At 45.9% G+C, this 27,603-nt stretch overlaps 1 protein-coding gene across 4 annotated transcripts in view; it reads right to left on the reverse strand.

Moving 5' to 3' along the window:
* Nucleotides 1-13,818: 13,818 nt before the first annotated feature.
* The window catches only part of LOC130348029 (tropomyosin-like), a 38,648-nt gene continuing 24,863 nt past the window's right edge, over nt 13,819-27,603 (reverse strand). For 2 of the 4 annotated variants that reach the window (XM_056554700.1, XM_056554703.1), the window contains exons 4-7: nt 16,938-17,081; nt 15,800-15,954; nt 14,429-14,590; nt 13,845-14,240 (exon numbers count right to left, since the gene is read on the reverse strand). In XM_056554700.1, coding sequence (XP_056410675.1) covers nt 14,448-14,590; nt 15,800-15,954; nt 16,938-17,081 — 442 coding nt within the window. In that variant the 3' untranslated portion in view covers nt 13,845-14,240; nt 14,429-14,447. Of the gene's footprint in view, nt 14,241-14,428; nt 14,591-15,799; nt 15,955-16,937; nt 17,082-27,603 lie in introns of all 4 variants that reach the window. The other 2 variants (XM_056554701.1, XM_056554702.1) reach the window with 2 other exon arrangements.

The following is a 27,603-nucleotide window of genomic DNA, read 5'->3' on the forward strand; positions in this document are numbered from 1 at the left end:
TGTATATATAGGATTTCAGGGGGAGGGCTCCTGTATATATGGAGGATTCAGGGGGGGTAGGGGGGGGGCTCCTGTATATAGAGGATTCAGGGGGGGGGGCTCCTGTATATATAGAGGATTCAGGGGGGGGGGCTCCTGTATATATAGAGGATTCAGGGGGGGGGGGCTCCTGTATATATAGAGGATTCAGGGGGGGGGGCTCCTGTATATATAGAGGATTCAGGGGGGGGGGGCTCCTGTATATGATAGAGGATTCGAGGGGGGGGGGGCTCCTGTATTAGAGGATTCAGGGGGGGGGTGGCTCCTGTATATAGAGGATTTGGGGGGGGGGCTCCTGTGTATATATAGAGGATTTGGGGGGGGGGGCTCCTGTATATATAGAGGATTCAGGGGGGGGGGGCTCCTGTATATATAGAGGATTCAGGGGGGGGGGCTCCTGTATATATAGAGGATTCAGGGGGGGGGGGGCTCCTGTATGTAGAGGATTCAGGGGGGGGGTGGCTCCTGTATGTAGAGGATTCAGGGGGGGGGTGGCTCCTGTATATAGAGGATTTGGGGGGGGGGGCTCCTGTGTATATATAGAGGATTTGGGGGGGGGGGCTCCTGTATATATAGAGGATTCAGGGGGGGGGGACTCCTGTATATATAGAGGATTCAGGGGGGGGGCTCCTGTATATAGAGGATTCAGGGGGGGGGGGTGGCTCCTGTATATAGAGGATTTGGGGGGGGGGGCTCCTGTGTATATATAGAGGATTTGGGGGGGGGCTCCTGTATATATAGAGGATTCAGAGGGGGGGGGACACTCCTGTATATATAGAGGATTCAGGGGGGGGGCTCCTGTATATAGAGGATTCAGGGGGGGGGGCTCCTGTATATAGAGGATTCCGGGGGGGCTCCTGTATCTATAGAGGATTGGGGGGGGGGCTCCTGTATATAGATGATTCGGGGGGGCTCCTGTATATAGAGGATTCAGGGGGGGGGGGGGCTCCTGTATACCTAGAGGATTCAGGAGGCTCCTGTATATAAAGAGGATTCGGGGGGGGGCTCCTGTATCTATAGAGGATTCGGGGGGGGGGGGGGCCTCCTGTATATAGAGGATTCGGGGGGGGGGGCTCCTGTATATAGAGGATTCAGGGGGGGGGCTCTTGTATATATAGAGGATTCAGGGGGGGGGCTCCTGTATATATAGAGGATTTGGGGGGCTGTATATAGAGGATTCAGGGGGGCTATATATATATAGAGGATTTGGGGACCCCTGTGCCCTCCTGTCAGGTTGCTGATGATCCCCCCCCACAGTGGAGTAGATTCAGATGTAGCAGAGCTGGTCTTTTCCTTCTGTGCCGTGTGGTAATGGACAAGGTCCGTGGACAGAATTTTGGGGTGCCCGTCTCACCTCGTGCTGCTGCTGGTCTTCCTGCTGTCCTGAAATCCTCTGCGCTGCTCTGTAATGATTCTATAAGCCATAACTCTATCACAGAGCAGCAGCAGAGTGTTTGTAGTCGGTGACTGAGTAGATGCGATGTGACATGCGGGCGGTGCAGGGGTTACAGCCTCTATACGGTATATACTTTATCACGCAATAGCAACAACCCCCACCCCCCAATAAATATTCCCCCCTAGTTACATGTAAGCCCCATCTGATCCCAGCAAAGCAGAAGCTTCAGGCTGAGACAGTATCTATTCTGCTTGCTGTCAGTGAATGGGAACAATCCAGTACAGTTGTATCCGGTCTAGACAATATTCTGTATAATAAGCACAAATCTCTTCAGGCTGTGATACAAACCTAAATAACCAGAGGCGAGGAACATTACAGCGGTGGCGCTATGCTCACCTTTCCGATACGCACATTTATGTACATAAGGCCCTGTTCACACGGCGTAATCTTTACAGACAATTTTAGGCCAGACATTTGGTCCACAGAAGTCGCCAACTCACCCCCTGGACCGATCGGAAATACAGTGCCTCCAGGACAACGCACTTCCAAGTGGATTTAGTCTATTCTTTCTGCAGAATTTCCACGGCAAATATTTCTGGCGCAGAAATTCTAGCGCAATGAAAACAACAACGACGGAAATTCCAAGCATAGGAATTTTTTTGAGTTTTGCGCGAAAGAGGCTCAATAATTTAGGAGCTGCCTGAATCAAATAGAAAGGATCAAGAAGAACTTAAAGGGATACTCTGCCCCTAGACATCTTATCCCCTATCCTATGGATAGGGGATGAGACGTCTGATCGCTGCACCTGGCATCAATTTAGTGCATATGGTTAAGCGCCGGAGGCTCGGGACATCACTGCCACGCCCCCTCAATGCAAATCTATGGGAGAGTACCCCTTTAAGAACAACAAATACTTTAGCGACTCCAATCGGCAGAAATGTAAGACCGATTCCAGACAGGAGATTTCATTATAAACAGCTATTTATTTTATTACAAATGGACAACGCGTTTCATGGGCCTGCTGCACTTCACCAGACCCTTCTTATAACATGTCTGTTTATAGTACAATACATCTCTGACTTATAATAAAACCTATTTATTCTACTATAAACAAAGCATTTCAAGGGAGACTTGATGAAGGCAGAGGTAGGGGCTCAAAACACGTTGTCTATTTATTGTACAATACATCTGTTTATCATTTTAAAATTTCCGGAATCAGAGATTTATTGGACAATATTTAAAATAAAAAAAATGCATTTGTAATAAAATAAATTGTTGTTTCATTATTTTTAAATCTCATGTCTGGAATCAAACAGCAATTTATTACTATAAGCAGGGAACGCGTTTCGAGACCCTGCTGCTCCCTTAATAAGGCCCCTATTGAAACGCATTGTCTATTCATAGAACAATAAATCTCAGGAGGAGATTTAAAATAAACAGCGTTATTGTACTATAAAAAGCATTTCAAGAGGGACCTGATGAAGGGATCAGCAGGGTCTCAAAACACATTTATTTATAGTACAATGGGGGAGATTTATCAAAACCTGTGCAGAGGAAGAGTGGTGCAGTTGCCCATAGCAACCAATCAGATTGCTTCTTTCATTTTCCACAGGCCTCTAAAGAGGCCTGTGGAAAATGAAAGAAGCAATCTGATTGGTTGCTATGGGCAACTGCACCACTCTTCCTCGGCACAGGTTTTGATAAATCTCCCCCAATCAATCTCTGTTTAATATTTTAAATCTCCTGTCCGGCAACAGATTTATTGTACAGTAAAAATAAAATAAAACTTTATTATTTTAAGTCTTTTGCAGAATCAGAGATTTATTGCAGTACAGTGTATGAGAGAGATAGATATATATATATATATATATATATATATATATATATATATATATATATATAGCGTTGTCAGTTTATAATAGAATGCCATTTTATTATTTTATAGTAGAATATGAAAAACAAAAAGGACAATGCGCCCGTCTATGTGCCGTTACTCCCAACCAACAAACGGATAGGTATTGACAAATTAGAGTGTGCTCGCCTGGTGGTGTTATGCTTAGAGCATAACATCTACAGCTGATGTGGGTCGGAGATCACGGTGTGCTGCCTGGATCCTCCCGTCATGTGGGACGGTCTAAGTAGAATTTCCAGTGTTGATGAAGATGCGATCCTGTAGCGGCGCTCACCGTGCGGCAAAGAAGGAGATCAGAAGCCGATATAAAGTGAAGGCATAATTTATTCCAAACATAAAAGGGACTACGCGTTGCGAAGGGACATGCTCCCCTCTTCCTCAGGTCCAATCCTCCAGGATTGGACCTGAGGAAGAGGGGAGCGTGTCCCTTCGCAACGCGTAGTCCATTTGATATCTGATATCCTTCTTTGCCGCACGGGTGAGCGCCCCTACAGGGTCGCATCTTCATCAACACTGGAAATTGTATTATTTTAAATATCCTATTTAGAATCTAACCGCAATTATTTATTGTACTACGCATTTTAAGAGGAACCTGATAAAGGGAGCAGAAGGGTCTCAAAATGCATGGCTCTAGATTCGTATTATCCAACCAGTGTGCCTCCAGCTGTTGTTAAACTACAACTCTCAGCATGCCACTGGTTCTCCAGGCATGCTGGGCGTTTTAGTTTTGTAACAGCTGGTGACACACTGGTTGGGAAACACTGGCTCAGAGGATTGTCCCCACTGGATACAACTGTAACAAATCCTCAGCTGTAAGAAGTATAAAGGTCAGGCTGAGCGTTCATCTTCAATCTGTAAACAAGTGTTCCCATTCACTGACAGCAAGCAGCGACTATGAATATAGTAGAACGGAAACACAGTCTTTTAGAAAGTTGTACAATTGTCTATATAAATGTGTCCCGGCCCTTTAAGATGCGGTGACGTCCGGTTGTATATAGAATTCTTGCCCTGTGACCCCCATAACCGGAGTAATACTCTGCGCTCCAGTTCTATCCACTAGGGTCGTGTTTACAGCTCAGGACAATGACCCATCACTTCCCAGTAAAAACCCTTTAAAAAAAATAGACTTTTCTGGCCAGTTCTGGCTGCGGCGGCCGAGACCGGATCACAGTCCCCGGGGAGAGGACGACCGCAACATCGGTCAGCGCAGAATGTGAGAGGAGGATGGCGGCAGGACAGCGTACAAAACACTGCAGACGTGTATACTGATCAGACAGAACATTAATACCAGGCGCAGGGAATAGATGGTCAGGTGACCATGGTGGCAAAACAACAGACATTATACATACTGATCATGTGACCATGGCGGCAAAACAACAGACATCTATACATACTGATCAGGTGACCATGGCGGCAAAACAACAGACATCTATACATACTGATCAGGTGACCATGGCGGCAAAACAACAGACATCTATACATACTGATCAGGTGACCATGGCGGCAAAACAACAGACATCTATACATACTGATCAGGTGACCATGGCGGCAAAACAACAGACATCTATACATACTGATCAGGTGACCATGGCGGCAAAACAACAGACATCTATACATACTGATCAGGTGACCATGGCGGCAAAACAACAGACATCTATACATACTGATCAGGTGACCATGGCGGCAAAACAACAGACATCTATACATACTGATCAGGTGACCATGGCGACAAAACAGACATCTATACATATTGATCATGTGACCATGGCGGCAAAACAGACATCTATACATACTGATCAGGTGACCATGGCGACAAAACAGACATCTATACATACTGATCAGGTGACCATGGCGGCAAAACAACAGACATCTATACATACTGATCAGGTGACCATGGCGGCAAAACAACAGACATCTATACATACTGATCAGGTGACCATGGCGACAAAACAGACATCTATACATATTGATCATGTGACCATGGCGGCAAAACAGACATCTATACATACTGATCAGGTGACCATGGCGGCAAAACAACAGACATCTATACATACTGATCAGGTGACCATGGCGACAAAACAGACATCTATACATACTGATCAGGTGACCATGGCGACAAAACAGACATCTATACATACTGATCAGGTGACCATGGCGGCAAAACAACAGACATCTATACATACTGATCAGGTGACCATGGCGGCAAAACAGACATCTATACATACTGATCATGTGACCATGGCGACAAAACAGACATCTATACATACTGATCAGGTGACCATGGCGGCAAAACAACAGACATCTATACATACTGATCATGTGACCATGGCGGCAAAACAGACATCTATACATACTGATCAGGTGACCATGGCGGCAAAACAACAGACATCTATACATACTGATCAGGTGACCATGGCGACAAAACACATCTATACATACTGATCAGGTGACCATGGCGACAAAACAACAGACATCTATACATACTGATCATGTGACCATGGCGACAAAACAACAGACATCTATACATACTGATCATGTGACCATGGCGACAAAACAACAGACATCTATACATACTGATCATGTGACCATGGCGACAAAACAACAGACATCTATACATACTGATCATGTGACCATGGCGACAAAACAACAGACATCTATACATACTGATCATGTGACCATGGCGGCAAAACAACAGACATCTATACATACTGATCAGGTGACCATCGCGGCAAAACAGACATCTATACATACTGATCATGTGACCATGGCGACAAAACAGACATCTATACATACTGATCATGTGACCATGGCGGCAAAACAGACATCTATACATACTGATCAGGTGACCATGGCGGCAAAAGAACAGACATCTATACATACTGATCATGTGACCATGGCGGCAAAACAACAGACATCTATACATACTGATCAGGTGACCATGGCGGCAAAAGAACAGACATCTATACATACTGATCATGTGACCATGGCGACAAAACAACAGACATCTATACATACTGATCATGTGACCATGGCGACAAAACAACAGACATCTATACATACTGATCAGGTGACCATGGCGACAAAACAACAGACATCTATACATTCTGATCAGGTGACCATGGCGACAAAACAACAGACATCTATACATACTGATCATGTGACCATGGCGACAAAACAACAGACATCTATACATACTGATCAGGTGACCATGGCGACAAAACAACAGACATCTATACATTCTGATCAGGTGACCATGGCGGCAAAACAGACATCTATACATACTGATCATGTGACCATGGCGACAAAACAACAGACATCTATACATACTGATCAGGTGACCATGGCGGCAAAACAACAGACATCTATACATACTGATCATGTGACCATGGCGACAAAACAACAGACATCTATACATACTGATCATGTGACCATGGCGACAAAACAGACATCTATACATACTGATCAGGTGACCATGGCGGCAAAACAACAGACATCTATACATACTGATCATGTGACCATGGCGGCAAAAGAACAGACATCTATACATACTGATCAGGTGACCATGGCGGCAAAACAACAGACATCTATACATACTGATCATGTGACCATGGCGGCAAAAGAACAGACATCTATACATACTGATCATGTGACCATGGCGACAAAACAACAGACATCTATACATACTGATCATGTGACCATGGCGGCAAAACAGACATCTATACATACTGATCAGGTGACCATGGCGACAAAACAGACATCTATACATACTGATCATGTGACCCATGGCGGCAAAACAACAGACATCTATACATACTGATCAGGTGACCATGGCGGCAAAACAACAGACATCTATACATACTGATCATGTGACCATGGCGACAAAACAGACATCTATACATACTGATCATGTGACCATGGCGGCAAAACAACAGACATTATACATACTGATCAGGTGACCATGGCGGCAAAACAGACATCTATACATACTGATCATGTGACCATGGCGACAAAACAACAGACATCTATACATACTGATCATGTGACCATGGCGGCAAAACAACAGACATCTATACATACTGATCAGGTGACCATGGCGGCAAAACAACAGACATCTATACATACTGATCAGGTGACCATGGCGGCAAAACAGACATCTATACATACTGATCAGGTGACCATGGCGGCAAAAGAACAGACATCTATACATACTGATCAGGTGACCATGGCGGCAAAACAGACATCTATACATACTGATCAGGTGACCATGGCGGCAAAACAGACATCTATACATACTGATCATGTGACCATGGCGACAAAACAACAGACATCTATACATACTGATCATGTGACCATGGCGGCAAAACAACAGACATCTATACATACTGATCAGGTGACCATGGCGGCAAAACAACAGACATCTATACATACTGATCAGGTGACCATGGCGGCAAAACAGACATCTATACATACTGATCAGGTGACCATGGCGGCAAAACAACAGACATCTATACATACTGATCATGTGACCATGGCGGCAAAACAACAGACATCTATACATACTGATCATGTGACCATGGCGACAAAACAACAGACATCTATACATACTGATCAGGTGACCATGGCGGCAAAACAACAGACATCTATACATACTGATCAGGTGACCATGGCGGCAAAACAACAGACATCTATGACATACTGATCAGGTGACCATGGCGACAAAACAACAGACATCTATACATACTGAATCATGTGACAATGGCGACAAAACAACAGACATCTATACATACTGATCAGGTGACCATGGCGACAAAACAACAGACATCTATACATACTGATCATGTGACCATGGCGGCAAAACAGACATCTATACATACTGATCAGGTGACCATGGCGGCAAAACAACAGACATCTATACATACTGATCAGGTGACCCATGGCGGCAAAACAACAGACATCTATACATACTGATCAGGTGACCATGGCGACAAAACAACAGACATCTATACATACTGATCATGTGACCATGGCGACAAAACAACAGACATCTATACATACTGATCAGGTGACCATGGCGGCAAAACAGACATCTATACATACTGATCATGTGACCATGGCGACAAAACAACAGACATCTATACATACTAAGGTCGGCTGTATAAACAAATAGAGAGGCCGCCCGGGGCAGGTACAGTGGTAATAATGGGAGATTTTAACTATCCAGATATAGATTGGGGCCGGGGGTTGGCTAAAACTACAAAGGGGCGACAATTCCTAAATTTATTGCAGGATAATTTTATGGGCCAGTTTGTGGAGGACCAACAAGAAGTGATGCCTTGTGGGATCTGATCATTTCCAACAACGCAGAGCTGGTTGGTAATGTAACTGTGCGGGAAAACCTTGGGAATAGCGACCACAATATAGTTACTTTTCACTTAAAATGTAGAAAACAAAGACAGACGGGGAAGGCAAAAACTATAACTTTAAAAAGGCAAATTTCCCTGGGCTGAGATCTGCACTACAGGACATAGACTGGGGGAGGGGTTCTCAAATACTGATACAGAAGGGAAATGGGACATCTTTAAATCAACTCTAAATAACTATACAGCTAAATATATACCAAAGGGGAACAAATATAAACCATTAAAACTAAATCCTACATGGCTGACACATGATGTTAAAAGAGCAATAAACAACAAAAAAATAGCCTTCAAAAAATACAAATCTGATGGGTCAGCGATAACATTTACACAGTACAAAGAGCTTAATAAAATCTGTAAAAATGTAATAAAAACAGCAAAAATTCTAAATGAGAGACAGGTGGCCAAAGAAAGCAAAACTAATCCTAAATATTTTTTTAGATATATAAATACAAAAAAAAAACAAGGACAGAGCATGTAGGACCCCTTAATAATGATAATGGGGAGGTTGTCACGGGCGATCAAGAGAAGGCGGAGCTACTGAATGGGTTCTTTAGTTCTGTATATACTAGGGAAGAAGGAGCTGACATTGGCCAGGTCAGTGCTGGTAACACTACATGATGTGTTACCAGCACTGACCTGTACATGATGTGTTACCAGCACTGACCTGTACATGATGTGTTACCAGCACTGACCTGTACATGATGTGTTACCAGCACTGACCTGTACATGATGTGTTACCAGCACTGACCTGTACATGATGTGTTACCAGCACTGACCTGTAAATGATGTGTTACCAGCACTGACCTGTACATGATGTGTTACCAGCACTGACCGGTACATGATGTGTTACCAGCACTGACCTGTACATGATGTGTTACCAGCACTGACCTGTACATGATATGTACTGAACTGGTTTAATATAGAGATGGTACAAGGTAAGTTAAGTAAAGTAAATGTAAGCAAATCTCCAGGACCGGATGGACTAAACCCAAGAGTTCTTAGAGAGGTAAGTTCAGTAATATCTGTACCCTTGTTCATGATATTTAGAGATTCTCTGGTGTCTGGTATTGTGCCAAGGGACTGGCGCAAGGCTAATGTGGTACCAATCTTCAAGAAGGGCTCTAGGTCTTCGCCAGGCAATTATAGACCGGTAAGTCTAACGTGCATTGTGGGTAAATTGTTTGAAGGACTTATAAGGGATTACATACAGGAATACATAGGGGATAATAGTATTATAAGTGATAGCCAGCATGGGTTTACTAAGGATAGAAGGTGTCACCAATCTAATTTGCTTTCATGAAGAGGTGAGTAGAAGCCTTGACAGAGGAATGGCTGTGTATATAGAGGGGGGCTGTGTATATAGAGGAGGGGGGCTGTGTATATAGAGGGGGGCTGTGTATATAGAGGGGGGCTGTGTATATAGAGGGGGGGCTCTGTATATAGAGGAATGGCTGTGTATATAGTGTTTCTGGATTTCCCTAAAGTGTTTGATACTGTCCCTCACAGACGTCTGACAGGTAAGTTAAGGTCTTTGGGTTTGGAAACTTTAGTTTGTAACTGGATTGAACACTGGCTCATGGATCGTACCCAGAGAGTGGTGGTCAATGATTCGTACTCTGATTGGTTCCCGGTAATTAGTGGTGACCCCAAGGTTCAGTACTGGGCCCGCTGTTGTATGATTTATTGATCAATGATACAGAGGATGGCATTAACAGCTCTGTATATAGAGGGGGGGCTGTGTATATAGAGGGGTGGCTGTGTATATAGTGGGGGGGCTGTGTATATAGTGGGGGGGCTGTGTATATAGAAGGGGGGCTGTGTATATAGAGGATGGCATTAACAGCTCTGTTTCTATCTTTGCAGATGACACCAAGCTTTGTAACACGGTACAGTCTATAGAGGATGTGTATATAGAGGGGGGCTGTGTATATAGAGGGGGGCTGTGTACATAGAGGATGTGTATGGGTTACAAGATGACTTGGATAGACTAAGTGTCTGGGCCTCCACTTGGCAAATGAGGTTCAATGTGGATAAATGTAAAGTTCTGCATCTGGGTACTAATAACCTGCAGCATCGTATGTCTTAGGGGGGCTGTGTATATAGAGGGGGGGCTGTTTATATATAGAGGGGGGCTGTGTATACTAATAACCTGCAGCATCGTATGTCTTAGGGGGGCTGTGTATATAGAGGGGGGCTGTGTATATAGAGGGGGGCTGTATATATAGAGGGGGGCTGTGTATACTAATAACCTGCAGCGTCGTATGTCTTAGGGGGGCTGTGTATATAGAGGGGGGGCTGTGTATATAGAGGGGGGGCTGTGTATATAGAGGGGGGGCTGTGTATATAGAGGGGGGCTGTGTATATAGAGGGGGGGCTGTGTATACTAATAACCTGCAGCGTCGTATGTCTTAGGGGGGCTGTGTATATAGAGGGGGGGCTGTGTATATAGAGGGGGAGCTGTGTATATAGAGGGGGGCTGTGTATACTAATAACCTGCAGCATCGTATGTCTTAGGGGGGCTGTGTATATAGAGGGGGGCTGTGTATATATAGAGGGGGGGCTGTGTATATAGGGGGGGCTGTGTATATAGAGGGGGGCTGTGTATATAGAGGGGGGGGGCTGTGTATACTAATAACCTGCAGCATCGTATGTCTTAGGGGGGCTGTGTATATAGAGGGGGGCTGTGTATACTAATAACCTGCAGCGTCGTATGTCTTAGGGGGGCTGTGTATATAGAGGGGGGCTGTGTATATATAGAGGGGGGGCTGTGTATATAGAGGGGGGGCTGTGTATATAGAGGCGGGATGTGTATATAGGGGGGGCTGTGTATATAGAGGGGGGGCTGTGTATATAGGGGGGGCTGTGTATATAGAGGGGGGGCTGTGTATACTAATAACCTGCAGCATCGTATGTCTTAGGGGGGATTAAACTGTCAGAGTCACTGGTAGAGAAGGATCTGGGTGACTTGTAGATCACAGACTACAGAATAGCACAATGTCAGGCTGCTGCTTCCAAGGCCGGCAGGATATTGTCATGTATCAAAAGAGGCATGGACTCAAGGGACAGGGACATAATACTCTCCCTTTATAAAGCATTGGTACAGTCTATAGTGTATAATACTCCCCCTTTATAAAGCATTGGTACAGTCTATAGTGTATAATACTCCCCCTTTATAAATCATTGGTACGGCCTTACCTGGAATATGCTGTTCAGTTTTGGGCACAGTCCATAAAAGGGACACTGTGGAGCTGGAAAGGGTGCAGAGACGCGCGACTAAACTAATATGGGGCCTGGAACATCTTAGCTATGAGGAGCGATTAAAGGAGTTACAATTGTTTAGTCTTGAGAAGAGACGTATAAGGGGGGATATGATAAACGTATATAAGTATATAAATGGCCCATACAAAAAATATGGAGAAAAACTGTTCCAGGTTAAACCCCCCCAAAGGACGAGGGGGCACTCCCTCCGTCTGGAGAAGAAAAGGTTTAGTCTAAAGGGGCGACACGCCTTCTTTACCGTGAGGACTGTGAATTTATGGAACAGTCTACCTCAGGAACTGGTCACAGCAGGAACAATTAACAGCTTTAAAACAGGGTTAGATACATTCATGGAACAAAATAAGATTAATGCTTATGCAGAATTATAAAACTACATCCCTTTCCCTTATCCCCTTACACCCTTCACTTCAATTCCCTGGTTGGACTTGATGGACATATGTCTTTTTTCAACCATACTAACTATGTGACTTTATACTGCAGCCTATATATAAACTATACGGATCTCTTATACTATATACTGCAGCCTATATATAAACTATACGGATCTCTTATACTATATACTGCAGCCTATATATACACTATACAGATCTCTTATACTATATACTGCAGCCTATATATACACTATACAGATCTCTTATACTATATACTGCAGCCTATATATACACTATACAGATCTCTTATACTATATACTGCAGCCTATATATACACTATACAGATCTTATACTATATACTGCAGCCTATATATACACTATACAGATCTCTTATACTATATACTGCAGCCTATATATACACTATACAGATCTCTTATACTATATACTGCAGCCTATATATACACACACTATACAGATCTCTTATACTATATACTGCAGCCTATATATACTATACACTATACAGATCTCTTATACTATATACTGCAGCCTATATATACACTATACAGATCTCTTATACTATATACTGCAGCCTATATATACACACACTATACAGATCTCTTATACTATATACTGCAGCCTATATATACACTATACAGATCTTATACTATATACTGCAGCCTATATATACACTATACAGATCTCTTATACTATATACTGCAGCCTATATATACACTATACAGATCTCTTATACTATATACTGCAGCCTATATATACACTATACAGATCTCTTATACTATATACTGCAGCCTATATATACACTATACAGATCTCTTATACTATATACTGCAGCCTATATATACACTATACAGATCTCTTATACTATATACTGCAGCCTATATATACACACACTATACAGATCTCTTATACTATATACTGCAGCCTATATATACACTATACAGATCTTATACTATATACTGCAGCCTATATATATATATACACTATACAGATCTTATACTATATACTGCAGCCTATATATACACACTATACAGATCTTATACTATATACTGCAGCCTATATATACACACACTATACAGATCTCATACTATACACTGCAGCCTATATATAAACTATACAGATCTTATACTATATACTGCAGCCTATATATACACACTATACAGATCTCTTATACTATATACTGCAGCCTATATATACACACTATACTGATCTCTTATACTATATACTGCAGCCTATATATAAACTATACGGATCTCTTATACTATATACTGCAGCCTATATATATACACACTATACAGATCTTGTACTTTACACTGCAGCGCTGTTTTTAAATACATACGTAATCATATCGTTGCAGCGCACATTCTATTCCCCATTATTACTTAGTATTTTCACCTTCTTTACCAAGACAACTATAGGAGGAGCAGTAAACACAATACAGTATATGACGTCCATTTTTATGACACAAGGAAAACGTTTATATACATCATTTTACACCGTGATGATAGAGAAAGGGACTGATCCCAATAACACATGATCAGCGACAAGATCAGCTTTACCATCAACTCCTTCATTATACAAGTGTTTCATAAGAAGGAGCCTCCAGCTGTAATGAAGTTGTTTAGCCTTGTGCGCCCCCTGCAGGAAGGTTCTGGGTCACAAGGAGATTTGTCCCAAGATTCACATTTCGTGTATTTTCACTGATCACAGAAATAAATAAAAAATTTTTAATAAAAAATAAAACCCCAATCAGTCAGGTCCAGGAGACCGCAGGAGAATGCCGACACAATGGCGCAAAATGACCGACACTGGAGACAAAGGAAATAAATAACATTAGGAAGAATCATGATGAAAACCTCCACACTACATTGAAAGGGACGTAATAATATAATAAATATAATACTGAACCCCGAAAAAAGCGAAGGGCGAAGGGGAAACACTTTTACCCGTCAAAATCAGACCCCAGATTCTAAACACGTCTCCGGCCTTCTCTTACCTTCTGAGGGGATTTGACCTCATCTCTTCAGACGTTTTCCTGGTATAAGATTTAGGGAGGCCATCTCCTGTATACAGGCGCTGAGCACCCGGGCGGCCTCACCCTGTGCCGGGTAACTCTGGGCGCTGAGTCCATTCTGCAGGGAGAGGAGCTCCGACTCCACTGAGAGGGTGAAAAAATCCTGTATGTAAGAAGATGATGTCTACAGTGTCCCCCCCAACAATATCACCTACCAGAGACCCCCTACAGTCCTCACCCAATGTATGTCAGCCGCCCGAGACCCCTACAGTCTGTCACCCCAACGATATCACCTACCAGAGACCCCCTAAAGTCCTCACCCAATGTATGTCACCCGCCCGAGACCCCTACAGTCTGTCACCCCAACGATATCACCCAGAGACCCCCTACAGTCCTCACCCAATGTATGTCAGCCGCCCGAGACCCCTACAGTCTGTCACCCCAATGATATCACCCAGAGACCCCCTAAAGTCCTCACCCAATGTATGTCACCCGCCCGAGACCCCTACAGTCTTTCACCCCAACAATATCACCTACCAGAGACCCCCTACAGTCCTCACCCAATGTAGGTCAGCCACCCGAGACCCCTACAGTCTGTCACCCCAACGATATCACCCAGAGACCCCCTACAGTCCTCACCCAATGTATGTCAGCCGCCCGAGACCCCTACAGTCTGTCACCCCAACGATATCACCCAGAGACCCCCTAAAGTCCTCACCCAATGTATGTCACCCGCCCGAGACCCCTACAGTCTGTCACCCCAACGATATCACCCAGAGACCCCCTACAGTCCTCACCCAATGTATGTCAGCCGCCCGAGACCCCTACAGTCTGTCACCCCAACGATATCACCCAGAGACCCCCTAAAGTCCTCACCCAATGTATGTCACCCGCCCGAGACCCCTACAGTCTTTCACCCCAACAATATCACCTACCAGAGACCCCCTACAGTCCTCACCCAATGTAGGTCAGCCACCCGAGACCCCTACAGTCTGTCACCCCAACGATATCACCCAGAGACCCCCTACAGTCCTCACCCAATGTATCTGACATACATTGGGTGAGGTCACCTACCAGAGACCCCCTACAGTCCTCACCCAATGTATCTGACATACATTGGGTGAGGTCACCTACCAGAGACCCCCTACAGTCCTCACCCAATGTATCTGACATACATTGGGTGAGGTCACCTACCAGAGACCCCCTACAGTCCTCACCCAATGTATGTCAGCCGCCCGAGACCCCTACAGTCTGTCACCCCAACGATATCACCCACCCGAGACCCCCTACAGTGATAGGCACCCCACATCTCACCCGCATGACCCCCTACAGTCCTCGCCCCATGTTACCTACCTGTCTGATGCTCGCCCGTCGCCTGTTCCAGTGCAGATTGTGACTTCTCCAGATCCGTCTTCAGGATTCTCACTTCCTCCACCAGAGCCTTTTCCTCCTGACAATAAGTGGACAAGAGATCCTCAGATTCCTTCAGTCGAGCTTCCAAGACTTCACTGCAGAACAGGACATGAGGGACTAAGGCAGAATCACCAGAATCTGATCTGTAACCCACAGGTTATTATGTCTATCATATACTTTACACTGCAGCATTGCTCAGAGATTAAAGGGGTTATCCAATATACATTATATTATATAGTAATGGACATGCCTACCAAGGATCTGCGCTTGTGTTTGGGAACTGGCTTCTTCCTGTTTCCGTGTCCTCCCTCAGACTACAATCCCCAGGATCCTTTTTTTCAAGGTGGGAGGTGTCTTATTTTCCTCCCACACAATCGGTCGCCCCACCTATTGCAGCTCAGCCACACTCTGATCAGCTGACACACAAGCTGTGAATCTGTGTGACAATGAATGCCCATGTACACCAGTAACGCCATCAGGGGGCGGCTTCACTCACACTCACACCAGCCACACCCCTTTCAGCACCTGACTTGTGATTTATTGTCTCGGGTCGCACAGCAAGCTGGGAAAGGTACGTGACAACACTCAGCTGCAGAAAATGAACTTCAGGGGAAAAGAAAGATTCCATAGCGGCCACCAATCATATTAGTAACTAAACTGACTTTCCTGCCCCGTCCTACAGTCAAAGAACCAAAAGTCTCGGAAGACCTCTTTAACTTTGATCTGTGACTTCATATTCAGTGCACTCTATTAAAGGGAGAGAACCTAAACTCTAAGTCTCCCCTCTCATCAGATGCTGCCTTTCACCATGCTTTATACTGCAGCTCTACTTCTTCAGATCTGTTACTATGTAAAAAAGCAAAAGCTCAACCGGAAGCGCATGAAAAGATGATTTCTATTAAACCAAACATTGAATTATTGAAAAGTAGAAGTAGCTAAGACTATCGGGGCCCACGGCACAAATGGAGGGTGTTATGGACTGTGCTGAGGATTAAAGCTGTGGATACATAATTCCCCCTAATAATGATAATAACCTCAGCAAGGAATCAATCCTATAAGAGACAGGCGAGCGGATTACCAGGACTCTGAGCTCCCCGCTTCACTTAATCTTTCCATTTCACGCGTCGTCGCCTGGAGCTGCTGCTGCATCTTCTCTTCTTCCTCCAAAGCTTCCTGCAGATCCTGAGAGTGACGGGAGATATAGAAGTCTCTGCGCAAACTTCTGAGGAAAGGAAAAAGTCTTATAAAGTAAGATAAGAAACTGTGCAAGAAATAAGAACATCTTACAGCAGCACAGTCACCAGGACATACAGAAACATTCCACAGGTTATATCCTGTATTATACTCCAGAGCTGTACTCACTATTCTGCTGGTGAGGTCACTGTGTACATACATTACATTACTTATCCTGTACTGATCCTGAGTTATATCCTGTATTATACTCCAGAGCTGTACTCACTATTCTGCTGGTGAGGTCACTGTGTACATACATTACATTACTTATCCTGTACTGATCCTGAGTTATATCCTGTATTATACTCCAGAGCTGTACTCACTATTCTGCTGGTGAGGTCACTGTGTACATACATTACATTACTTATCCTGTACTGATCCTGAGTTATATCCTGTATTATACCCCAGAGCTGTACTCACTATTCTGCTGGTGAGGTCACTGTGTATATACATTACATTACTTATCCTGTACTGATCCTGAGTTATATCCTGTATTATACTCCAGAGCTGTACTCACTATTCTGCTGGTGAGGTCACTGTGTACATACATTACATTACTTATCCTGTACTGATCCTGAGTTATATCCTGTATTATACCCCAGAGCTGTACTCACTATTCTGCTGGTGAGGTCACTGTGTATATACATTACATTACTTATCCTGTACAGATCCTGAGTTATATCCTGTATTATACTCCAGAGCTGTACTCACTATTCTGCTGGTGAGATCACTGTGTACATACATTACTTATCCTGTACTGATCCTGAGTTATATCCTGTAGATCTTTTATTAAAATTTCAAACATTACAATAAAAAAATTACAAAACATAAACATATCATATCCGACAGAACATATCAATATAACGATCATAAAACCAACACCATAGCATAAAATACAACACCGGTCCACCCCACACTCATTCCTGCACACAAACAAATATATACAATATTTACAAAAGACATATTCCTATAATACCCATAATACCCATACCATACTAATAAACTATATACACTAATATACACTAATACTAAATGTGAATTTCCTGGCCCAGTTGCAATACCAAAAACCCAATACCAGTAATATACCAAAATAATAACAACAACAACAATAATAATAATATATACAAAATAATAAAAACCAACACAAACAAAATAACACCACTTTTTTTTTAATTTTATTTTTTTTTTGGCCCTGAGCTGGTCCCGCATCCCATGCCCCCAGTACATGTTACCAGACGTCCATGAACCAGTCCAGGATTTTCTGTATATATAAAAGTCCCATACAAACCCCCTCCCCCCTTTTTAACCCACCACCCAACCTAAACTAAACCCAATCCCCAGGTGGCATCACACAATATATACAATATATACATTACATAAAATATAACAATATATAAGTATACAAATAGACTACAACAATAAATACAATAACAAATACATATAACAATATAAGCCAAACAACAAACCCCTAAAGCTCAAGTTCAGCGCCTGCAAGCCCTATATTACCATAAACCAACTGCTCAAAACAAAAAGACTAAGGTGCCAGCATCAGCCCACCACCAGGGGGAGACAACAGGCTAAGGCACTTTAAAGGCAGAGCCCCTCCACAGACGAGAGGCCCTGCCAGCACCCAGCCTCTCGTACTCCAGAGAACGCACCTTCACCAGGTCACCGAGAATGTTCCTAACCACCACATCCACAGGGAGGATTTTACGCTGCGTCGACACTAAACACCGTGCGTTCCACGTGTAGTACCTAACCACTGAGCTGACTAGGAATAAAGTGCACCGGTCCCAGCCTCCAAGGTTTCTGAATGCCCCATAGGCCCATTCCGCATAGGAGAGACTGGCCAGCCGAGGCCAACCAATGGAAGCGCCCACCCTGGTGTAAACCTCTGTGTTAAAGGGACAATGAAGCAGAAAATGCTCCATGCTTTCCAGCATGCCTCCACACTCTTCGCGGGGACATCCCCGGTCATCAGAGCTCCTGCACTTCAGATTGTCTCTCACACACAGTTTCCCATGGAAGCAGCGCCAAGTCAAGTCCCAAAACTTCAAGGGGATCCTGATAGAATTCAAAAGCTCTAAACCCACCTCCAGATCCCGACTTGGGCAGTCCTTGAGCGCCAATGGCCTCTGGAAATGAGAAGACAGGACCCTCTTGTCAAGGAATTTCCTCGACAGAGTCCTAATCTCCCCCATCCCCAGACCCCACGACGAATAACCTTCAGAACCGGGGTAGCATAAGCCGGGAGATGCCTGTGTGGTGTGCGAACATCCTTGACTTGCCCTCCTGTCTCCCATTCCTGGAAGAAAGGCCAAAACCATCCCCTACAGGAGGATACCCACGGAGGAGCCCTCTCTGACCAGAGGTTTGCTATATTGGTCTTAAGAAAGGTATTCACTAGGAATACCACAGGGTTGACCATACACAACCCCCCTAGTCTCCTTGTACGGTAAGTAACCTCCCTCTTCACTAGGTTCAGTCTGTTCCCCCATAACATTTGGAAGAACACACTGTAGACCCGGGTCCAAAGAGGTTCTGGCAACATGCATACACTGCCCAGGTATATCAGTAAAGGGAGCAGGAATGTTTTGATCAGGTTAACCCTTTCCCGGAGGGTCAAAGACCAACACTTCCACTGATCCACCTTCTGAGCGGCGATCTTAAGCCTGCTGTCCCAGTTTTGTTTGGGGTAATCCCCTTGGCCAAATTCGATGCCGAGAACTTTTGCAGATTCCTGGGGCTCTGGAAGGGCGTCCGGGAGATCAAAATTAGGATCTCCCCCTCCCAGCCAGAGACTCTCGCACTTATCCCGGTTGATCTTGGACCCGGATGCCTCCGAGTAGCGGTCCACCTCTGACATCACCCATTGGCCTTCCTCTTGTGAGGAGACAAACACGGTGACATCATCAGCATACGCTACCGCCCTCAGAGCCAAATCCGGCACCGCCAGGTCCATTCTCACCCCCGCCAACGGTCCACAATCAATCCTCCTAAGGAAAGGATCAATTGCAAACACGTACAGCAACGGGCTCAAAGGACAACCCTGACGGACACCATACCCAACCTCAAAAGAGCGGCCAATCCAACCATTCACAAGCGGGAAACTCTCTGCCCCTGCGTACAAGGTCTTAAGCCAATCAACAAACCCCCCCGGCAGGCCATATCTCAAAAGAACAGACCAGAGGTACTCATGGTTAACCCGATCAAACGCTTTTGCCTGATCCAAGGACAGCAAGTACCCCTTCCAGTGGCCAGCCCTACCCTGCTCCACAGCCTCTCGGACACTGAGCACAGCACTAAATGTACTGCGGCCCGGAACAGAGCAATGCTGAGCCCCCGAAAGGAGCCGGGGTGCAAACTCCACCAGCCGGTTAAACAGCACTTTTGCCAGAATCTTTCGGTCCTCATTGAGAAGCGCTATGGGACGCCAATTCTCAATGTGGAACGGGTCTTTACCCTTTGACAGGATGATCAGCGCTGACCTCCTCATTGACTTTGGCAGAGTGCCCGAGGATAGACACTCATTAAATACCTCGGTCAACAGGGGAACCAAAGTGTCCTTAAAGGTCTTATAGAACTCAGATGTTAAGCCATCCGGACCGGGTGACTTCTTGAGGGCAAGTCCATCAATAGCCATCCTGACTTCCTCTTCCCCGATCATCTCTGTCAAAACGTCAAGAGAGGGGTCTACTCCTAGTTCAGGGACGGTTTCAGCCAAGAAAGCTGATACCTTATCTCGATCTAGATCCTTCCTTCCCAAGAGGTGCGAGTAAAAGGATCTGACGACCTCCAAGATCCCTGATCTGGACCTTTTCAAGGATCCCGTACTATCAATCAGTCCTGAGACTACCTTACTATTCACTGACATCTTGCAGTTTCTGTAAGGGTCGGGCGAGCAGTACTTCCTGTAATCCCTCTCAAAAACCAAAGATGCGTGCCTATCGTACTGACACCTCATCAGCAAGGATTTCACTCTGGAGATATCATCACGACTACCTCCAGTCGAGACAAGGTGCTCAAGTTTCTTCCTCAGGCCCTGGTACAAACGGTACCTGTTTAGGCTTCTGAGGCCTGAGAGCTGGCGGAAGAATCTCGCAACCCTTTTTTTGAAGATCTCCCACCACTCTGACTTACTGCTACAAAGGCCCAGCAATGGTACCTGGCTCTGAAGAAAATCCTCAAAGGACTGTCTTATCTCCGCTTCTTCCAAGAGAGACGAATTCAGCTTCCAATAGCCTCTGCCCATCCGGGGGGTCTCTGTAACATTCAGAGAAAACAAAATTAAACAGTGATCGGAGAACTCCACCTCAACAACAGACACTGCTGAAGAGACGGCTTCCTCCTTTAAATAAAACCTATCTATCCTAGACCTACAACTACCCCTATGATAGGTGAATCCCGCGTGGCCTGGGGTGTGCCGGATGTGGACATCCACCAGGCGAGCCTCACTCGCTATGCTATTTAGGGCGACGCTATCATAAGTCAGCTTGTCTCTGGCACCTCCCCTGTCTTGGAGCCTCGTGACAGCATTAAAGTCCCCTCCAAAGACCACCTGCCGACTTGTAAAAAGATAGGGCTTGATCCTCATAAAGAGACACTTCCGGTCCCACTTAGACTGTGGGCCGTAGATGTTAATAAGGCGAAGTTCTTGTCCCTTCATGAGGACATCTAAGATCAGGCACCTCCCCATTTCTAACTCGATAACCCGTCGGCATTCTACCGCTGCGGTAAAAAGGACCGCCACTCCGCTATACGGCTCGGCCCCAAGAGACCAGTAGGAGGGCCCATTCCTCCACTCTCTTTTAGCCTTGTAGATAGATGACATATCTGTTAGCCTGGTCTCTTGCAAAAATAAAATATCAGCATTAATAGGGGCAAAAAAATCATAGGCCGCAAATCGAGCCGTATCTGACTTTATGCTGGCAACATTAATGGATGCCAGAGTCAACGGAGAGGGTGCCGCCATCAAGGGTGATTGAGTTAGACAGCTTTCTTTTTCCCACAATCCTTCCCATCCACCCCACCACCCTCCTCATTAGATGATGGTTTACCCCTTTTTAGTGAGATGGATGTGTCCATTTTCCCTTTATTTACATTTTCCTCGTCCCCTGACTGAGCCAGTCCCCCCCCCTGAAGACATAGGTTCCCCAGGGAGAGAGGACTCAGGGTCCCCTGTGGGCCCCACCGCAACATCCGGAACCTCACCCCCAGCCTCCTCCTCCGAAGAGGAAATGTCGGAGGGCTCGGAACCGGTTGGAGAGACCAATCAGAGGGGGGTCAGTTGTACCTTCCTTTGGCATCTGGCGGGTGGGAGAAGATTTTAAATCTCCCTTTTTCTTATTCCTCCGAGTACCCCGCTTGGTTTCTGCCCATCTCCCTCTGTCCTCATCCGCGCTCTCACCATGGGAGGACAGCGAGGAGACAGTATCCTCCTCTTTGTGGATCCTTCCAGTCTCCTCATCCAGTTCACTATCCCCCAGGGCCTCAGCAGTAACACTGGTCGCAGGGACAGGATCAGAAGCCACCTCAGCTGGCTGATGCTCCTGTGACTCCCGAATCTCCCTATCCCTTTGACGCTTCTTGAGACGCCTCAGTTGGGCAGGCGTCTTCTGCTTACTTTTCTTCCCTGGCCCTTGCACCCCTTCATCCCCGCCAGCCATCCCCCAGCAGAGTTCACCTCATGGCTTACCCCCACTGGGGCAACAACCGCGTTGACAAAGGAACGAGGGCAGCGACTGAATGGGTGACCTAAGTCACCACACAGGTGACACCTAATCTCTGCACAAGATGCAGCGAGATGGCCTATTTCCCCACACAGAGTGCACTTCTGCACAGTGCAATTGGCACTAAAATGTGTGGGGTCACCACATCTGTGACAGAGCTTCGGCTGACCCTGGTAGAAGATCTGGATACGATCCCTTCCGAGGAAGGTCGCAGATGGTATATGGGTAACGGTGTTTCCTGAAAGCTTAAGCTTGACCATAAACGTCCAGGCCCCTGACCAGATGCCATATTCATCCCTGTTGTTTTTTGGGACCTCCACCACCTCTCCATACCGACCTAGCCACGTCATGATGTCAATACAAGAAAGTGATTCGTTACGGGTTAAAACGGTCACTTTCTTGACATTGTTTTGGCGAGACACCGCCTGAATGGCAAAGTCTCGCCAGCCGGGCTCATTCTTTACCAGCTCATAATTCGACCAGAAGAGCTCAAGCCCCCCTGGCCGAACAAAGCTGATATTGAACTCAGGGGTACCATAAGGATGTATCAAGGCGTAGATGTCAGCTGCCTTAAAGCCCAACTTCAGCAGAAGCTCAACAACTTTAGATCTTGGAGGACATGTATCACTGCCTCTCCACCTCAGCCGGACCACATTCCTTCGGAGACCACCTGGCCCGGCTGTTGGGAGGGACCACACAGTATCCCCCCCTCTTTCCTCTCGGAAGGCTGAAAGACCATGTCTTTCTATCCAAAAGGATAGATCAACCTCCCTACCCTCTATAGTGATTGATCTCTCCCCTCTCCTTAAGGCCCCCAGGAGACGCTGCTGCAAATTGCCCCCCCCCCAGAGCCAGAAGACGAGGAAGGTGCCCCCCTCCCCCCAGCGGTGACATTTGCGTAGCTGCGTACCGGTGCTGCCACCGCTGGGGGTGCAACTGGACCAGGCCCTACATCCCCACCACCAATCTGTGCCCCTTCACCACCCTCCTCCACATAATCCATACTCACACCATTATTGCCTGTTTTAGCTGATGTGCCCCCCATAACTCCACCCGTGCTACAGCCCATACTACAATTCACTCCAACATTAACCTCCTCATTCATACTGGCTGGACCGGTGCGTTCTGGTGCAGATAGTGTACCATCAGCATCACTGGGTACCAGAGCTGGAGCCACCACCACAGGACAGGCCACCGGTCCTTTATACAAGGACCGGGAAGCCTGCCTAGCCTGTTTATTAGTGGCCCCAGCCCTGTTTTTACTGGTACCCTCCGCCTCATCAGTACTGGAGTTTTCTGCTCCTGGGCGCCGCTGTTCTGGATAAGCGGCGCCAATACAAAATAAAGGTTTTAGTCCAGTCTTTCTGGGAGGCGAAGACATCTTGGCCCCAGCAGCTCTTTCACGATGACACCGCTGCTCCAAAGGAACAGCAGTGCCAACGCTCAGAGCCACCGGAGCTCCCGCAGCTGACTCTGGCACAAAGCCACCCCCCCCTCCCGTTAGGGAGCAGCCCAATGTGCCAGAGCCATCCATGCCCATCGCTGGGCAAATATCACTGTCCGACCTCACAGCCGATACATTGTCTGCTCCACCACTGTTACTACAAACAGCGATGGAGCTCACCGCCACACTAGACTCCATACTCTCCCCACTCTCCTGCACTGAGTCCACAGCAGAACTCAGGCTGGGCTGAGAAATGGGGTTCACACAGTGAGCTGACCCTGCGGCCAGTCCGGGGGGCTCAGGGAGGGGGGTATATACAAATGTTACCTGCTCCTGGAGCTTGGTCTTCTTTAGCTTCTTTTTCCTTCCCCCAGGTGCCTCCTCTGGTAACTCATCCCCAAACGTGAAGTCCTGGAGGCGACCTGGGGACTCCAGGAGCTGGATCTGGGCCATCAGTGCCCCTCCCTGGTGACTGGTGCTGCTCTCATCCCCCGAACCGCCAGAGCCACGGCCAGATGACATCGCCACTTGCCCTGCAGGGAGCCCACTGTATGGGGTCAGATGTTGCAGACCCCCGGGTGGATTTGGCTCAACATTATCGGCCTCCGCAGCGTCTCCTTCCTCCTCCACCCGTGGCTGAAGCCCCCTCAGCCGTCTCTGCTTCTCTCTCTCCATTGTATGAAAGCGGTCTTCATTTAAAAGTTTTTCCCTAAATGGCCCGCTGTTCTCTAAAATAAAAGTTCTCTTCTTCTCCAGTATCCTTATTTCATTTTTCAGCTGTTTAATCCGGGCTGACAGCTCAGCTTTCTGTCGTTTCGCCGCAGTTTCCATCAGGGCTTTTGCTTCCCGTACCTCCTCCTGGAGCCTATACAAGCTGCCCCTTGCTTCCTCATATCCACGGATGTGTTCTGCCACACGAGAGTTATGGGGGACTCCAGACTCCCGGGCCCTAGGCATCCCCCAATCCTCCTCCACACATCCGTGGGCATTTAGCTTTGCTCCAGGAGGAGTATCACAGTCCACATTGTCAGGCCTTGTTGTCACAGTACCTGTGCTTCCGGAACTTCTTGCACTTGTAGTCCCACAACTTGCAGGGCCAGCCTTGCGGCTGCTCTTTGTCTCTACGGGTTCAGGGGTGGCTGGAGATGCATCGCTGCACCTCCTGGCAGAGCGCCTCAACCCGGAGACCTCTGATGCACTTCGTGACGCTGGTCCCTCCACACCTGGTCGCTGGCTCCCCCTGCCCCCCGCGGACCTGATTCGGGGGGCAGGTGTTGGGGTTCTCCTCTCCTCGCTCATGCCTGAACACACGCTCTCCCTCTGGGGAAGGAAGAACGCTGTCCGGCACAGATGACACGGCAGAGCTCAGAGCGCACACACACCAAACAATCCAGCAAACGACTTCCTCCACACTCAGCAGACTCACAGGAAGATGCTCCCTCTAGTGGCCAGACTCCAGAGCTGTACTCACTACTCTGCTGGTGAGATCACTGTGTACATACATTACATTACTTATCCTGTACTGATCCTGAGTTATATCCTGTATTATACTCCATAGCTGTACTCCCTATTCTGCTGGTGAGGTCACTGTGTACATACATTACATTACTTTTCCTGTACTGATCCTGAGTTATATCCTGTATTATACTCCAGAGCTGTACTCACTATTCTGCTGGTGAGATCACTGTGTACATACATTACTGATCCTGTACTGATCCTGAGTTATATCCTGTATTATATCCCGAAGCTGTACTCACTATTCTGCTGGTGAGATCACTGTGTACATACATTACATTACTTATCATGTACTGATCCTGAGTTATATCCTGTATTATATCCGAAGCTGTACTCACTATTCTGCTGGTGAGATCACTGTGTACATACATTACATTACTTATCCTGTACTGATCCTGAGTTATATCCTGTATTATATCCCGAAGCTGTACTCACTATTCTGCTGGTGAGGTCACTGTGTACATACATTACTTATCCTGCACTGATCCTGAATTATATCCTGTATTATACTCCAGAGCTGTACTCACTATTCTGCTGGTGAGGTCACTGTGTACATACATTACATTACTTATCCTGTACTGATCCTGAGTTATATCCTGTATTATACCCCAGAGCTGTACTCACTATTCTGCTGGTGAGGTCACTGTGTACATACATTACATTACTTATCCTGTACTGATCCTGAGATATATCCTGTATTATACCCCAGAGCTGTACTCACTATTCTGCTGGTGAGGTCACTGTGTACATACATTACATTACTTATCCTGTACTGATCCTGAGTTATATCCTGTATTATACTCCAGAGCTGTACTCACTATTCTGCTGGTGAGGTCACTGTGTACATACATTACATTACTTATCCTGTACTGATCCTGAGTTATATATCAGACAGGAGGCTTATATCTTATGCATTAATCTCTCTTTATTAATGCCCATAGCAGAACAAAATTCACTATTCAATGTAAAGAAAAATGAATAGAAACTCAAAACTACAACTCCCAGCAGTTCTTGAGCCACAGTGGCCACTCCTAACCCTGTAACCCCTATATAAAGACTGCCCCATCATAGATCTTCCTCTTTCTTTCTGCTCATAGCAGATTTCAGATAAGTACATCCATTTTCCTACTATTTATTCAGTTCTTTTGCTGGGCACTTATATAGCCTGAGGAATACACCTTGTCTTCCTCCCTCGCTATAGGGTGCTATTTTTATACTCTCTATACTTTTTTATACTTCTTCTTGTTCTATATTTTATTTATAATTTAATTTCGTATTAATATATTATATATATATATATATATATATATATATATATATATATATATATATATATATATATATATATATATATATATATATATATATATATCATCTTTCGAGTTCTACCTGTGACGGCATTCTCTGGGCCCTCTCCCCCATTTTCCCCTTTCTCCCCGTTTTCGCTCTATCATTCCGCCATTTTACCTCTGCACTTTTTCCCGTCCTCCTTCGCGGGCGGAGGGCGGGTCCTCGCCGTCAGGCCGCGTCTTTCGGCGCAGCCCTTACTAGTTCTCAGGGCGGACCCAGCTGACGTTCGGTGGGCAGTCCCTGTTGGAGCCAATAGCGATTCCAGGAGACGTAGTCTCGTGAGACTTCGTCCCTGGTTTCTATACTACTGGGCTCTCCTCACACCGTAGCGCCAGTGCAGTGCTAACGGTGTGGAGGTCGGAGCTTGGACTTGTCTTGCTCACAGTAAGCTCTCTATCTGCCCTAACACGTCAATTAGTTTAATAGGACTGTCAGGATGCTTGTATAGCTTGTCAGTTCTTCCATCCTATCTG

This window comes from Hyla sarda, unplaced genomic scaffold (assembly GCF_029499605.1).
Source record: "Hyla sarda isolate aHylSar1 unplaced genomic scaffold, aHylSar1.hap1 scaffold_863, whole genome shotgun sequence".
Classification (NCBI taxonomy): Eukaryota; Metazoa; Chordata; class Amphibia; order Anura; family Hylidae; genus Hyla; species Hyla sarda.